Source organism: Scomber scombrus, chromosome 14, assembly GCF_963691925.1.
Source record: "Scomber scombrus chromosome 14, fScoSco1.1, whole genome shotgun sequence".
Classification (NCBI taxonomy): domain Eukaryota; kingdom Metazoa; phylum Chordata; class Actinopteri; order Scombriformes; family Scombridae; genus Scomber; species Scomber scombrus.
The window spans coordinates 28,689,304-28,704,503 of NC_084983.1; the positions used below are offsets into that span (position 1 = coordinate 28,689,304).

Sequence of the window (15,200 nt, forward strand, 5' to 3'; positions counted from 1 at the left end):
CCAGCTGAAGCCTATAGCTGTCTGGGTTCTAGCAATGCTGAGGGTGGGTTTGTTTTTATGTATTCTTAGGTATTTTGTGTGATTACTATGTTTGTTGTCTTTGTGCCATGTTTGTGCCACGTATAGCTGCTTTGACATTTTAAATTTCCCCTTGAGGATTAATAAAGTAAATCAATCTATCTATCTATCTATCTATCTATCTATCTATCTATCTATCTATCTATCTATCTATCTATCTATCTATCTATCTATCTATCTATCTATCTATCTATCTCTATCTATCTATCTATCTATCTATCTATCTATCTATCTATCTATCTATCTGTCTGTCAATTGCAAGAAGTGCTTCCTTATTTTTATTTTTTTAAAGCAAGGTGCTTCTCCAAGTTTATTTCCACGTGATTGCTTGTTGACACTGCTCATACATTTCTTGAACATTACATAATGTTTTCTTAGGCAATGTTAAGGCCTCCCCTCAGGGCAGTGATGCACATAAAACAGACGTACATTATTAAACTGTTCAGAGAAAGATGAAGCCTCAAGACTGATAAGCTTAAGGCGGAAAGGTAATCTTTTTTTTTTTACTGACTGCTCAATACGGAATAGGAAAACATTGCTGCAAATTGTATCATTGTGAATTTCTACATGGCATAAAAAAGTAAAACAATTTTAACAAGAACAAATTATTTTCTTTACTTGTCCAAAAAGAATTACTAGAGTTGTATGTCTTACACACTATTTATATTTAAAACCTATAATAGTAATATACTAATAACATGACAGTAATACTAATTTAAATCATGAAATGAGAAAAATCTATTTGCCTTTCAAGTTGTTCTACTTTAATTTTTTGACTTCAGCTCAATGGATGGCTGCACTGTTGGCCTGGGAAGTGTGCAATAACTTGGTGTTCTGTTTGTTTTTTTTTAATTTTTTTAAATTTTGCTTTAATCTTTCATTGGATGTGTCATGAATGTGTATGTAGCCTACGTGTAAGTCTTTAGCCGTTATATGTATTTTATGTGTATTTATTGTCTGTAAGGGCAGCTACTACTATGCACTACGCACTTTGAGTCCATGACAAATTTCCCCAATTGGAGTATATTCTAGTATAGAATTCTGTATATTCTATTCTATACTGAGAGATTACATTCTTGTAGCACTATGCAGCTAAAATGCAGTACAAGTCTGTCCCATAAGAGGAATGGAAGTTCTATCATGATGATACTGAGTTTGATCTTAATTATGACTTCTGTTAGTAGCTAAAGACAACTTATACCAATATTATTTATAGTATCTAGATATAATCCTAGATCCATCTATGTGTTTTCATGTATAGATTTGGAACAGTGTCATGACTGCTTGTATGTCATTCATGATTTTTCCCTTCTCTTCTCACTTGCTCAGATGGAAAACTTTACGTACAACAGCCTCACACTGGAGCTCGAGGGGATAAAGGTCACCAAGATTTCCAAGTACCCCGCCTTCATCTTTCTGCTTTTGACATATCTGTTTATCTTAATTACCAATGTGGGCATTGTGCTTTTGATATGGACAGAGAGAAGCCTCCACCAGCCGATGTATCTGCTCTTCTGTAACCTGTCCATTAATGATGTCATGGGGAGCTCTTTCCTCGTTCCCCGGGCGCTTATAGACATCCTGACGCCTCCCTCTGAGCGCTTCATTCACTACTATGAGTGTGTGGTGCAAGCGTTCATCCTACACATGGTTGGCACTGCTTCACACACTGTACTCATGATTATGGCCTTTGACAGATATGTTGCCATCTGCAATCCACTGAGGTATACTACCATAATGACTGATAAAATGGTGATCAAGCTGACAGTTTCTGCCTGGGGAGTGGCCTTTGTGTTGGTTGGGATTCTGCTCGGTCTGACCATACGGCTGAACCGATGCAGGACTCTGATCATGAATCCTTACTGTGACAATGCCTCTCTGTTTAAACTCTCCTGCGAGAGTGTGTTCATCAATAACATCTATGGTCTTACTTTCACTGTAGTCCTGCTCTCATCCTCCATTGGCAGTATAATTCTTACTTATTTTAAAATCACAACATCCTGTCTAACTAGTAAGAGCAAGTCTTTGAACAGCAAAGCCCTGAAGACCTGCAGCACTCATCTGTCTTTGTATCTGATCATGCTTGTCAGTGGGTTAGTCATCATCGCTCTTCATCGTTTCCCCCAATATCGAGAATATGGGAAGATTTCAGGTATACTGTTTCATGTTGTTCCCGGCGGCCTCAACCCCATCATCTATGGGCTGCAGTCCCAAGAAATACACAAGTGTTTGTCTAATATCTGTCCCCTGAAAAAAGTTACACCATCTTTTTAATGTGTACAATAAAAGAGCGAACACCAAGTGAAACCATCATCATCGAAATAATTTAACTTAACTTTACTGTATTTCTTATAACTGCATAAAGCATGTAGATGAAGGTCCAAATTTGAACCAATGATGAGTATGTATGCTCTTCTCTCTTTGATGGCTGTGAGGTTTTATGTTTGCCTGCTGATTGATGCCACTTGAAATGAAAAAGAGAAACAAATAGACATTACATTACTTTTGTATGAATAAATGAAAGATCTGGTAATTCTGCTCTGAAAATTTTAAACAAAAAAATAATTTCATGAAATCGTGATTCTGTACAAATTCCCTGATATATGGCTTTAATGTTTATTTAAATAAAATTTGAAAGATGTTAAAGATATTTGTCCAAAGTGTGACTCATTTTTGTGTATTGTTATAAAGTGTACTTGTGTGAAAGATCAAAATTATGTAGATAACTAGAGATCTCAAGTCCAATAAAGTGCATTCAACATCTATACATATATGTACCGTTACTTTAACCACATGCACGTTATCTACGATGTATTTTCTAAAACATTAAACATATAAGATGTAACACTGACGACATATAACATATAAGATGTGCTATTGTAACTTCCTGTTTAATAAAAATAAAAATAAAAAATATCAATTTAACGCTTTAACATCTGATACATCCATGAAATATAATGTTTCAGCATTAAACCTGATATTCTAATTAGTGATTATATGTTAATGCACAAGCTTTTTTTCTGTCAGTACACCATCTCTGTACAAAGACTGTTTTATGGTCACATGATACCCAATTCTTCACAACAGCAAGTAATAACTTCCCTACAAGGAAATTTACAAATGTCCTCTTTGATTCTATTTGTGGTGAGATGGATCCAAGAAGCCATTATGTTATAAAGACACATAATCTCATAATCTACTATATAGTTTATGCCAGGGGCGATTTTAGACCCTTTTTAGGGGTGTTCACACAGCAACCTTTTCTGAAACAGATTTGAATGGAAGGCTTGTTACCTCTCATGAGGAAGTGCAAGTAGCGCTGATCTATTAATGTAAAAGAGGAAAAAAAACACTGCTTGAAAATTTAGAAGAACAATTTTCTTTTTAAATTAACTAAAAACTGATTCTTGAAAAGCAAGCTTACCTGTAGTGAAATTGCTATCACCTCTATTGATAACTCTATGTGTGAATGTACTGTGTGAGTCATGTCAAAGACTGTTTTTCATTGCCTTGTGATGGACAACAAAGGTTTTGTGATTTCTGACAATGTAGAGCCAAGTCTGACAGGCTGAATCTGAGTTGTTCTAAAATTACCTAAAGGTCCCGTCCATGTGGGCCCCACATGGGTTAAATGCGGACTACATAGGTACTGAGTTGGCATGGGCATAAGCAGAGAAAATTTTAAGGGCCCCATATTGTTTCAGAAACATGGGCCCCACATGTGAAGCCGATTGACATAGAAAGTGTCTTCTCAGAGAACAGATACCATATCAATCCACACTGAATACCAGACAGTCTCACAGGGACCCCTGCCTCCCCCCCCCCCCCCCCCCCCCCCACTCCAGGTCTGTTTCTGAGGCGTTCAGTGAAGCGCAATCTTAGCAGGCAGCTGTTTAAAATCATACAAATATCCTGCTTTATATGTGTTTTGGAAACACTGTAGCTTTCTTCCAGTGAAGTCAACATACAAACTTTTAGGTTCAGTAAATGTCTTCTGCCAGTCTGCCAGACGGCTGCTTCTGTGGACAGAGATGCTGACCTCAGGTTGAGAGAGAAGTGAGGAGACTGAACAACTGTGGATGGACTGTTGTGATCAAATGTGAAACGAACCATATTTCTCTTTTGGTCTCTTTTGCCATAGCGATACCAGTGAATTTCTGGAAGAGCATTTTTAAATGACCGGCTTTTAATGTAGGTAACTAAAGGAGTTGTTTCTGGCCCCACCCTCAAGTCAAACATTGTTCCACCCTCTGTTCTTAAGGATATAAGAATTTAAAGTCCAGTTATGTCAAATGCTCTCAGTGCTGCTTTCACACAGACTTTTAGACTTATTTGTTGTCTTTTTAAAAATGCATTAATCTGTTTTTTACTCAAGACTGAAACCTTGGTGCAGACTAACCGATACTGTTCAAAGAATTAACAAGTGAAACTACTCCCACCACACACATGCAAACACAGGCAATTAAAGTCATTAAAGTAAGAGTCTCAATTATAATTCTTTAATGAGAAGTTCAAACTATTTGAAGCAGATGGTTGTTACCTTGGCAACAAAGACAATTATGTTACTTGTGTTTTCTTTGCTTGTTTATAGCCACGAAGGTAACTAAAAACAGGTCCCTTTGGTATTCTTATGCTATCCTGTGTATAATTTAAAAATGTATGATGTAACTTTGTGTAATTAATGTTGCTTAGTCTCTCATTATAATCCTCATTATCATCAGAAAAAAGGCTGGTTACTCTTAAAAAGGCTAAATGTTGACCTACGATGAAGTTCTGCCTCTATCTGACTAAACCTGAGTGTATGAAGTCGGATTCGCGTTCAGGTATAATTGGAGAGCTTCTCCAAACTAAATGACTTGTTTGTTGTCTTTGAAATTTGTATTCTCAAACTGACCTGCTGCACAGATGAAACCTCATACAAAGTGTTCAGTTCTTGCAGTGTAATAATTCTACTGTTGTTGTTTATTGACAGAATATTTGTCTACATCCATACATCTGTTTGCTAAGGAGAGATGGAGCTCGTGCCATTTGATATTTCACCTGAAAGCCCCAGAGGTCTGTGAGTATTTCTGTGTTTTTATGTTGGTCAATGTGTGCTGAACTCTTCTGATAATGTCCAGTGTATTAAGACTTAACAATGTAACAGTCTAATATGTGACACAAGGATGCAGATAACACATGTATTACTACATCAAATACAACGTGTAGTCATACTGTTAATGTTACTAATGCTTTTATGACTAAATGATTCTCTTGAAAATAGGGGGACCTCACTGTTTTTCAGATACAACAGTAGAACTTGTTTCCCAATGATTGAAGGAAATTGCACCTTACTTTTTAAACATCACAACAGGTTGAAGTTATTAGAGAAACTCTGCTTTATCTCATCACTGAATTTAATATTGTGCAGTTTGATATTAACTGCTGTTTTCTTACAAGGCTGCGGCTATAGATAACATTCATGCATCTCCTCTTTATATCTAATAAGGTGAATTCTGTTTTATTTGCATGTATATTGGTGCATTTTAGTAATGTATTTCATAACTTTATATGTTATTATTATTATTATTATTATTATTATTATTATTATTATTATTATTATAACTTTATATGTGATTTCATTGGCTGATGGTTTTAGCTGCATTTATATTCACAATGTATTTAAAACGTCATGTTTAACCATGCACCTGTTGAGTCCTTGGAGTGCTTTCTGACTGGGAATAAACACAGATGCCTCTCTTGCCTTCCTTTTTTCCTCCAGATTCATACCTGCCCTTGTCAACCAGTCTCAGGTCCAGCTCTGTTAACAGCACCTGGGAGCCTGATGGCATCCCTTTTTTCATCATTCAGGGCCTCGCCAACTTCGGCGAGAAAACAATGATCCTTTTCTTCATCCTGCTGTTGATTTACATCATCATCCTGGGAGGAAACATCATGATCATCTTTGTGGTACAAAACAATACTGTTTATCAATTTATGTCAAATTCAATCAGTATTGATGATTGAATTAAGATTATTGGCAGTATTAGAGTCATAATCACTGTCTCTTTTCACGCAGGTGTTGACTGATCCAAAGCTCAACTCTCCCATGTACTTTTTCCTCTGCAACCTCTCCGTCGTGGACATATTCTACACCACCACCACCATCCCCAACATGCTTTCCGGCTTCCTGACAGACATGAACACCATTTCTGTACCAGGCTGCTTCTCCCAGATGTTTTTCTTCATTCAGCTAGCCGTGACCGGTCGCGCCATCCTGACTGTCATGGCATATGACCGCTACGTGGCCATCTGCAATCCTCTACACTACTCCACCATCATGACCCGGCCTGTCCGGCTGCTCCTCATCGCAGGAGCCTGGGGCTTCGGCACCTTTTGCACACTGCCGCCCGCCTCCATGTCCTGGCAGCGGCTTTACTGTGGCCCAAATGTGGTGAGACACGGCTGGTGTGATGTGTCGTCTGTAAGGCGGCTGGTGTGCGGTGACACCTCAGTGGATAGCGTTGTGTCCCTTTCATTTGCACTAGTAGCGCTACTGACCACAGGCATCCTCATTCTCTCTTCCTATGTCCTGATTGGTGTTTCCATGTCGAGGATGAATGTTACTGAGCGGCTGAAGGCTGTCGGGACTTGTGCTGCCCACCTGACTGTTGTGTCCATCTCTTACACCTCGGCCTCTTTTGTATACATCTCCTACCGGGTAGGAAACTTTCCACCAGAGGTACATAACTCTAATAATGTGTCTTTAATATTGTACCTCATTGGTCCATGCACTCCAATGACATTATTACTATTTGGGTTAAAATGACTACTTTATTGTAGTTAGGAGACTTTCATTGTTATGGTTACAGACAGTAGTCAGTAGTTTTAATGCAGTTTTGTTCATTTGATCTTAAACCAGTTTGCCAACTAAAAAGTTGAAACCCAAATGTCTACACAGCAAATTTTCCTGTTAATCGGAAATTGTCAAGAATGATTTGTACCAAAGTGTTTGACAACAGACTGACCATCCTTTCTATCCTCAGGCCCTGCTGTCATGTGTAACAGTTGAAGCTTGTATGTTCAACTAAGTAATCTTTGTTTTTATTTTAGGTTCGAATCATCGTTTCTGTGCTGTACTCCGCGCTGACGCCTTTCCTGAACCCAATGATCTACAGTCTGAGGAACAAGGAGCTGCGACAGTCCATCAGAAGGACTTTAAGCAGGTTCAGACCTGCTGTTGGTCCAGTCATGAAGGAAACCAGCACAGTGTTCTGACTGGGAGAGAAAAACCGCCACTCGGCTACCTGACTGAAAACACATATGTTTAGTTTTTAGGAGTTTTTTCTTCTTTCCTCTCCCATTAATCATCTCACCTCCCCTCACATTTATCTGCTGACCCTTTGGAGGGGCCCCACCCCTAGGTTGGGAACCACTGGACTAAACTAGCTAACTGTATATAAAACATAAAAACATGTATACTTGTGTACTTTACCATGACCAGCTTCAACTGTTACACATTGACACATCAGTGCTTGTAATCTAATAGGGGACACTTGTATGGGCAGACATCTGTGTCACTATAAACAGAATTTCAATCATTTATATTTGAATTGTTCAACTTTAATAATTGCATTTAAAACACTGAAATTCAGTCACATTATTTGAATTTGGATTTTTTTAACTTTAAAACTTTGAAAACATTGAATCTGAATAGCATGATCTGAAATTGATTTTATTAATTTTGAACTGAATTACAGTAAACTTGAAACTGAATGTAATATTATGAAATTGTATTAAGTTGCTCTGAAACTGTATAAAATTCAGTTGTCTTAATATCATATTCAGTTCTTGCAATTTGGTTTTAGTTCACTGCTACGCATGAACTGTTTCTAGTTTCTGTTTCTGCCCATACACTTTACTTTTAATACTTTTACAACAGTTGACAATACTTATGTACTTTTACTTAAGCAGGATCTTGAATACATGACTGTATTGGTGTATTTTTAGATTGTAGTATTGGTATTTTAATTTAAATAAAGAACTTATTCTACTTCTGCAGTTTCTGACTAACATATGTCAGCATTTAATACTCTGGACATTTATTTTTCTAGAGAGACACACAACTATTGACTGTTTAATTTTTCAATGTTTAGAGAACAAATTAACACTGTATTGTATGAAGGGGACTGCAGAAATCTTGGATATCTCAAAATCTGATATCTGAAATAGATTAAACACTTGAAAGACATTGTACAAAAAAGAAAAACCTTCAATCTTGTCTGAAATGAAATCCAAACTATTTGTTTGGCTACATACTCTGAGAGAGAAGTCATGTGTGAATTTGATTGTGCCATACTTTTATATTCATTTAGAAATGAAGAGATCATTTTAATGTTTTATTTTTTAAATATATTTTCAAACAAACAAACAAAAGCAAAGAAAGTTTTTGAAATCTTCCAAGTGGGATTTAAAAATGGTATAATGTCTAATACTTTGTTCTTACATGGAATACAGAAACAAAATTCCCTGCAATCAAACATGCTTGATAAATATAAATCCATGTAAAAATGTTATCATAATGTTTCAATTCATAAAAATGTGATGTGTTAAATATGGTAAATCAAGATTAGGAGTTTATAAACCTTAAAACTTCAGAAAACAGCAAATGAGGTTAATCCCAGTTGTGGCTTTAATAAAAAATCACATAAGAAAATGTGAAAAAGTTAGCAGCAGAATTATTCATTTAACTAAAATGATGCTGTTCCAACAAATGCATTTATACCTTAAAACCCTGTGAAACTGTTCATATTAAGGACAAATGTGCATGAAACTCCAGGTGCTCTGCTGATGATACCTCTGTATCAGGAGGTTTGTACAGTAAAGGTTCATTTGGGAAAAGTTGGTCCCCTCTTCCCGTCCATGACTTTATTCTTTTGAAACACACCGACAATCCTCTGTCTGAGCTCTTTACACTGCAGCCCGTAGATAATGGGGTTCAGAGCCGGAGGAACGACGTGAAACATGACGGACGCCACTTTCCCATTGTCTGCCCACTTGGGGTTGCGGTGCATGATCATGGGGGTGAAGGATGAAACCAACATGATGAGGTAAACAGCCAGGTGGGTGGCGCAGGTCTGCAGCGCCCGGCTGTTCAGCACCTTGTTCTTACTACTCAAACACACCATGGCGATCCTCAGGTAGGTGAGCGTTACGCTGCCAAGGGACGATCCCAGGATGACCACAGCGCTGCCGAGGCCGTAGATGTGGTTGATGAGAAGGTTCTCACAGGACAGCTTGAACAAGGAGGCGTTGTCACAGAACGGGTTGATTATAACCCGCCTGCAGCGCGTCAAGCGGATAGCGAGGCCAAGAAGAATTGCTACAGAGATGAAAGCTGCCAGCCAGGCCCCCACCGACAGCTTCACCACCATCTTGTTGGTCATGATGGTGGCGTATCGCAGGGGGTTGCAGATGGCCACGTAGCGATCAAAAGCCATGATCATGAGCACCGCGTGAGAGGTGCCTGCATGAAAGTGAGAAGCAAAAGCCTGAACAACACAGTCTATGTAATGAATGTACCGTTCTGTGATTGGAGTAAAAACATTACTGAGCAGGCGAGGAATGATGGCCGTCGCACCAAAAATATCATTAATGTTCATGTTGCATAGGAGCAAATACATGGGCCCGTGGAGGCTCCTCTCCATGGTGATCAGGACTACCAGGCCGATGTTGGACACCATGATGAAGATGTAGATGAGGAGGATGAGGACGAAGGCGGGTGCAGTTGACTGGGGGCTGACCTTTAATCCCTCAATGGATATAATATCAGCATTGAAGGTTTGGTTCTCCATACTTCACAGGGATCCTAGAGTGGATCAAACACAAAGAAAACTGACTGTGTTAATTATCAAATCTGTCAAACTGATGATATTTACAGACATGGCAACAATAATTCATGAGCTGGTTCATAATTGAGACAAGTTCACACGAGACACAAGAAATAATTACATACATAAGTGTCACAGTCTGCTCCACTCTACCAGCCAGCAGTGTGAGTTCCCATCTGTCCTGCTTTGTCATCGCTGTTGTCTTGGTTGGTACATCTGGTCCTGATCTTCTGCCTAATGAACTGTACTGATACTATTCCCCTGTTTACCACAACACCTGCCATTATTCTACAATAAAGCTCATTATCAGCTATACCTGTGATGTGCTTGTGCTGCAGTTGGGTCCTACCACCTCCACCCTGTTACACATAAGTATAAAATAAACTCTAAATATTCTGCAATTTGGATTTCAAAGACTTAGATCTAATAGAGCCTGAGCAGCCCAGTTAAATATGAATAAAATAAAACATTTATTAACATTTTAATCACCTTGTTCCTCTTTTTTGCTTTTAAAACTTGATTTCAAATTTCAAGTTTTTCTGTCTATAACAATAAATAAATTACAGCTGAAGACACAATCAGAGTCAGAGTTTGGAGAAAAACAATCTTATGAATGTAACACTGGAAAATGAATCTGATCTGCTCTATCAGGACTGTGCAGGTGGGTCAGATGTGACTGACAGAGGCATCAATATAGCAACACAAGCAAACAATCCCTCATAAGACTTTAATTGAAATGATGCAATATCTAGACCGCAGGTATGAGATATTTGCTTTTTCCATCCACTTCAAAGTAGTGACTAGAAAATGTTAAGGTCATCGCAAACCTCAACATTCATTAGAAGATGTTTTTATAGTTACTAGAACAGTCTTGTAATAAAAGGCAATGCATGTAAATTTACTTATATGCTCATTTCATCCATGTTTTCATGTTTTAAACAAAAAATATAGTGTGAAAATCATACAACGGTTTATACGTTCCATTTTAGTCTTTTAGATCAACTTGTAGAGCAGCAGTGATAAAGTGGTGATTCAATTATGTTTTGTCCCTTATAATGAGCATGTCTTTAGCTGATGTCGCCCTCTGTCCTCGCTGAATTAGAAAGTCAGATTGTTACTGTTGTAGTTTTATTTCACATCTTTTCCATTCTTTCAGATAATTACATTTCAGACACTTCTCACTGCTTGAATTTAAGCTTATTTCACCTAAAAGTCATTATATATGAGATAGTATGTACATCTATAGTATAGGTCAAAAGTCTGGACAGTTTCCCATTAATTTGAATAAGAAAGGGTCTCCAAACCTTTGGTGTAGTAGAAAGTACTGTGTAAAGTCATTTCAGTTGTAGGTCTGAAACTGTAAAAGAGTGCAATCACATTCTCTCTGTATCAGCTGCCTTCACTCTCACACTACTTTCTAAAACATGTCCTTTTAACAAACGTTTAAATCAAAACTGCACCTGATGAAAAGTTGAAATCAGGATCACAGTGACATTATTATAATTATTATGTCTTCAGTGTGTAAAGGAAAACATTCACTGTGGCAGCACCAATGTTTTCACATCTGCATCTTAACACAGAAATTCCCCAACAGGTCCACTAAAGGCTGATTCTCCTGTTCAGTCAAAATGTAATATTCAAAATTATGTGGAACAAAAACAAGTTGAAAACTACAATCTGACTGACAAGACTGAAAAAACACAGACTTTTTTTCTTGACAGATTCATGTTTCATATCATTAAATTACTTTTCCAACACAATTTTACATCAGATTACGGTCACATTTCACATTGTTTTACGTGTTTTCTTTTTTCACAAACATACCAGACACATCACACATTCATCACAGTTTAAAATATAATTATTAGATTGTATGTGAGTGAGTGTGTGTCAGGTTTACCTCTGTTGAAGTTAACCTCCTCCAACCAGAGCAGAGCTGGACTGATTCACAGCTTTATAATCCGGGTCCAGGCTTTGCTGCGTTGCTCATCAGTTTGTCACTAGGCAACTGTTGCTGTCAGCTCGGCATCAACATGTTGTCAGTGTTCCTGTCAGCTGGCTCTGTTATTTTTTTAAATTACTCTGAGATGTTTGATGCAGGTCCTGTTTTGTCATGTTAAAACAGCTGAATTCACTAAACAGAGATACTTCATCTCCTGTCACTATTCAATTCCGTCATTAAGCTATTAATCATATCGAACACATTTTGATAGTGTGGCTGGCTTTTTGTAAGCAATGACCTTCATATTAAAATATTTTAAGTATGCAGTACTTTTCTTTGCCATTGTTGGAGCCAATCTTCCAAATGTGGGATTCAATTTTGAACTCATGGCACAATGATTAATTCACATGAAAATGAAATGTTGCACATACTGGATGTGATGAAAGCAATAAAGCACATGAAACTTTTAATTAATTTTGGACCTCACCTTATCGTGGTGGAGGGGTTTGCGCGTCCCAGTGACCCTGGGAGCTGTGTTGTCGGGGGCATTAGCCCCTGGTAGGGTCTCCCAAATTGGTCCCAGGCGAGGGTCCAGACTAAGAACAATTCAATACAACCCTAGATGAAGCAGCAGCACAGGGGTACAGAAAGAGGGAACGCCTGGAAGAGGGAAACCGGGGCACCTTCTTGGAGCCAGGTGTGGGAGGCTGGCCGGGCTTTCCACGGGGCCCGGCCGGGCTTTCGAAGGGAAACAACGTGAAGCTGCTGCCCTGTGGACCCACCACCTGCAGGGATGAAGTCTGGGGTCGGGTGCAATGCCAATCGGGCAAAAGGCGTGGGCCTAGGCGTGCGGATCTTCGGCGCCCGAAGTTGGCTCTTGGAATGTGGATACGTCACCTCGCTGGCGGGGAAGGAGCCGGAGCTAGTGCGGGAGGTGGAGCAGTACCAGCTAGATATAGTTGGGCTGAACTCACACGCACAACACCAACACAACACTCTACAAAATCCCACCTCCGGAGGAACTTCTCCTGCGGTCCTGGGGAGGCTGAGGACATGAAGCCCGAGTGGACCATGTTCAAGCCCTCAGTTGTGGGAGCGGCTGCTCATAGTTACGGTCTGACGGTCATCGGAGCAACCGGAGAACCCGCTGGTGGACAACGGCGGTAAAGGAGGCCGTCAAGCTGAAGAAGGACACCTTTGGGTCCTGGCTGGCCCAGGGGTCTCTGGAAGCAGCAGACAGGTACTGGACGGCCAGGAGGACCACGGCTTGGGCAGTTGCGGAAGCAAAAGCCCGGGTGTGGGAGGAGTTTCGTGAGACCATGGAGAAGGACTATCGGACAGCCTCGAGGAAGTTCTGGCAAACCATCAGGCGACTCAGGAGGGGGAAGCAGGGCTTAGCTCAGGCTGCTTTCAGCAGGAGTGGAGAACTGCTGACCTCCACAGGGGATATTGTCGGGCGGTGGAAGGAGCACTTCAAGGAACTCCTGAACCCTGCCAACATGTCCTCTGTAGAAGAGGCAGAGCTGGATGATCCGGGGGGATCTTCATTTATATCCCTGGCAGAGGTCACTGAGGTACTTAAACAGCTCCTCAGTGGCAAGGCGCCGGGGGCCAATGAGATTCGCCCTGAGATGCTGAAGGCTCTGGACGTTGTGGGGCTCTCATAGCTGACACGCCTCTTCAACGTCGCATGGAGATCGGGGACAGTGCCCATGGACTGGCAGACCAGGATCGTGGTCCCCTTCTTTAAAAAAGGGGACCGGAGGGTGTGTTCCAACTATCGGGGATCACACTACTCAGTCTCCCTGGAAAAGCTCATGCCAAGGTGCTGGAAAGGAGGCTCTGGCCGATTGTCGAACCTCTGATTCAGGAGGAACAATGCGGATTCCGTCCTGGCCGTTGAACAGTGGACCAGCTCTTCACCCTTGCAGGGTTACTGGAGGAGGCATGGGAGTTCGCTCATCCAGTCTACATGTGTTTTGTGGACTTGGAGAAGGCTTACGACCGTGTCCCTCGTGGGACCCTCTGGGAGGTGTTGCGGGAGTATGGGGTACCAGGGTCGCTGCTGCGAGCCATTCGGTCCCTGTATGACCGCTGTGAGAGCTGTGTCCGCATCCTTGGCACAAAGTCAGACCTGTTCTCAGTGGGTCCTGGGCTCCGCCAGGGCTGCCCCTTGTCCCTGATCCTGTTCGTGATTTTCATGGACAGGATCTCAAGGCGCAGCCGGGGGGAGGAGAATGTCCAGTTTGGTGACCTCACAATTGCTTCTCTGCTGTTTGACAAATGAGGACCTCCAACAGGCTCTGGGACGGTTTGCAGCCGAGTGTGAAGTGGTCGGGATGAGAGTCAGTACCTCCAAATCGGAGGCCATGGTGCTCTGCCGGAAAAAGGTGGTTTGCTCCCCTCAGGGTTGGAAGGGAGTCACTGCCCCAAGCAGAAGAGTTTATGTATCTTGGGATCTTGTTCACGAGTGGGGGTAGGATGGAGCGGGAGATCGACAGGCGGATTGGTGCGGCATCAGCAGTGATGCAGTGCGTTGCACCGGACTGTCCTGGTAAAGAAGGAGCTGAGCCAGAAGGCAAAGCTCTCAATTTACTGGTCGGTCTACGTTCCAACCCTCAACTATGGTCACGAGCTTTGGCTGTGACCGAAAGAATAAGATCGTGGATACAAGCGGCTGAAATGAGTTTTCTCCGACGAGTGTCTGGGCTCAGCCTAGGATAGGGTTAGGAGCTTGGACACCAGGGGGAGGCTCGGAGTAGAGCCGCTGCTCCTCTGCATCGAAAGGAGTCAGCTGAGTTGGTTCAGGCATCTGGTCTGGACGCCTCCCTCAGGAGCTGTTCCAGGCACGTCCAACTGAGAAGAGAACCCGGGGTAGACCCAGAAAACGCTGGAGGGATTATATATCCCTTCTGGCCTGGGAACGCCTTGACATTTTTATTCTCTTTGTGCTCTTTTGTTGCAATGGCAACATTACTATCGTGTTTTTGCTTCTTTCCTTTTGCTGTTTGTTGTTTCCAATTTCCCTGTGAACAAGCGAGTGAGCGTCACATAGTCCCACGAAAAAAGAGAGAGGAGAGTGTTGCGTAGTGCCCCCACTCTGATATGGAGAGGACAGGAAAGGGTACTGTGAGCTTGTGATAGGTCCCAGTGCGCCAGGGGTTGAAATCTAGAAGTGGTGGTACTACTTACCGGCCCACTTAAAGCACTGCTAACAACAGAATGGCAATGTGTTTAACTGCAAGTCAAGTTTCCCTTAGGGGACAATAAAAGCAACTGAACTGAACTGAACTGAACTGAACTGAACTACC

General features: G+C 41.0%; 3 protein-coding genes across 3 annotated transcripts; 2 read left to right on the forward strand and 1 right to left on the reverse strand.

Annotated features, from left to right (window-relative positions):
• The first annotated feature begins 1,407 nt into the window (after nt 1–1,407).
• Nucleotides 1,408–4,127, forward strand: LOC133993579 (putative gustatory receptor clone PTE03). Its single transcript, XM_062432569.1, has 2 exons — nt 1,408–2,305; nt 4,057–4,127. Exons 1-2 carry the CDS (start codon nt 1,408–1,410, stop codon nt 4,125–4,127), a joined length of 969 nt encoding a protein of 322 aa, XP_062288553.1.
• A 716-nt stretch (nt 4,128–4,843) lies between these two features.
• Nucleotides 4,844–7,335, forward strand: or6at1 (odorant receptor, family 6, subfamily AT, member 1). The gene is made up of 4 exons (XM_062432571.1): nt 4,844–4,901; nt 5,840–6,027; nt 6,137–6,799; nt 7,171–7,335. Exons 1-4 carry the CDS (start codon nt 4,844–4,846, stop codon nt 7,333–7,335), a joined length of 1,074 nt encoding a protein of 357 aa, XP_062288555.1.
• A 1,610-nt stretch (nt 7,336–8,945) lies between these two features.
• Nucleotides 8,946–9,914, reverse strand: LOC133993581 (olfactory receptor 13C7-like). The gene has a single exon (XM_062432572.1). It carries the CDS (start codon nt 9,909–9,911, stop codon nt 8,946–8,948), a length of 966 nt encoding a protein of 321 aa, XP_062288556.1. The 5' UTR covers nt 9,912–9,914.
• Nucleotides 9,915–15,200: the final 5,286 nt, after the last annotated feature.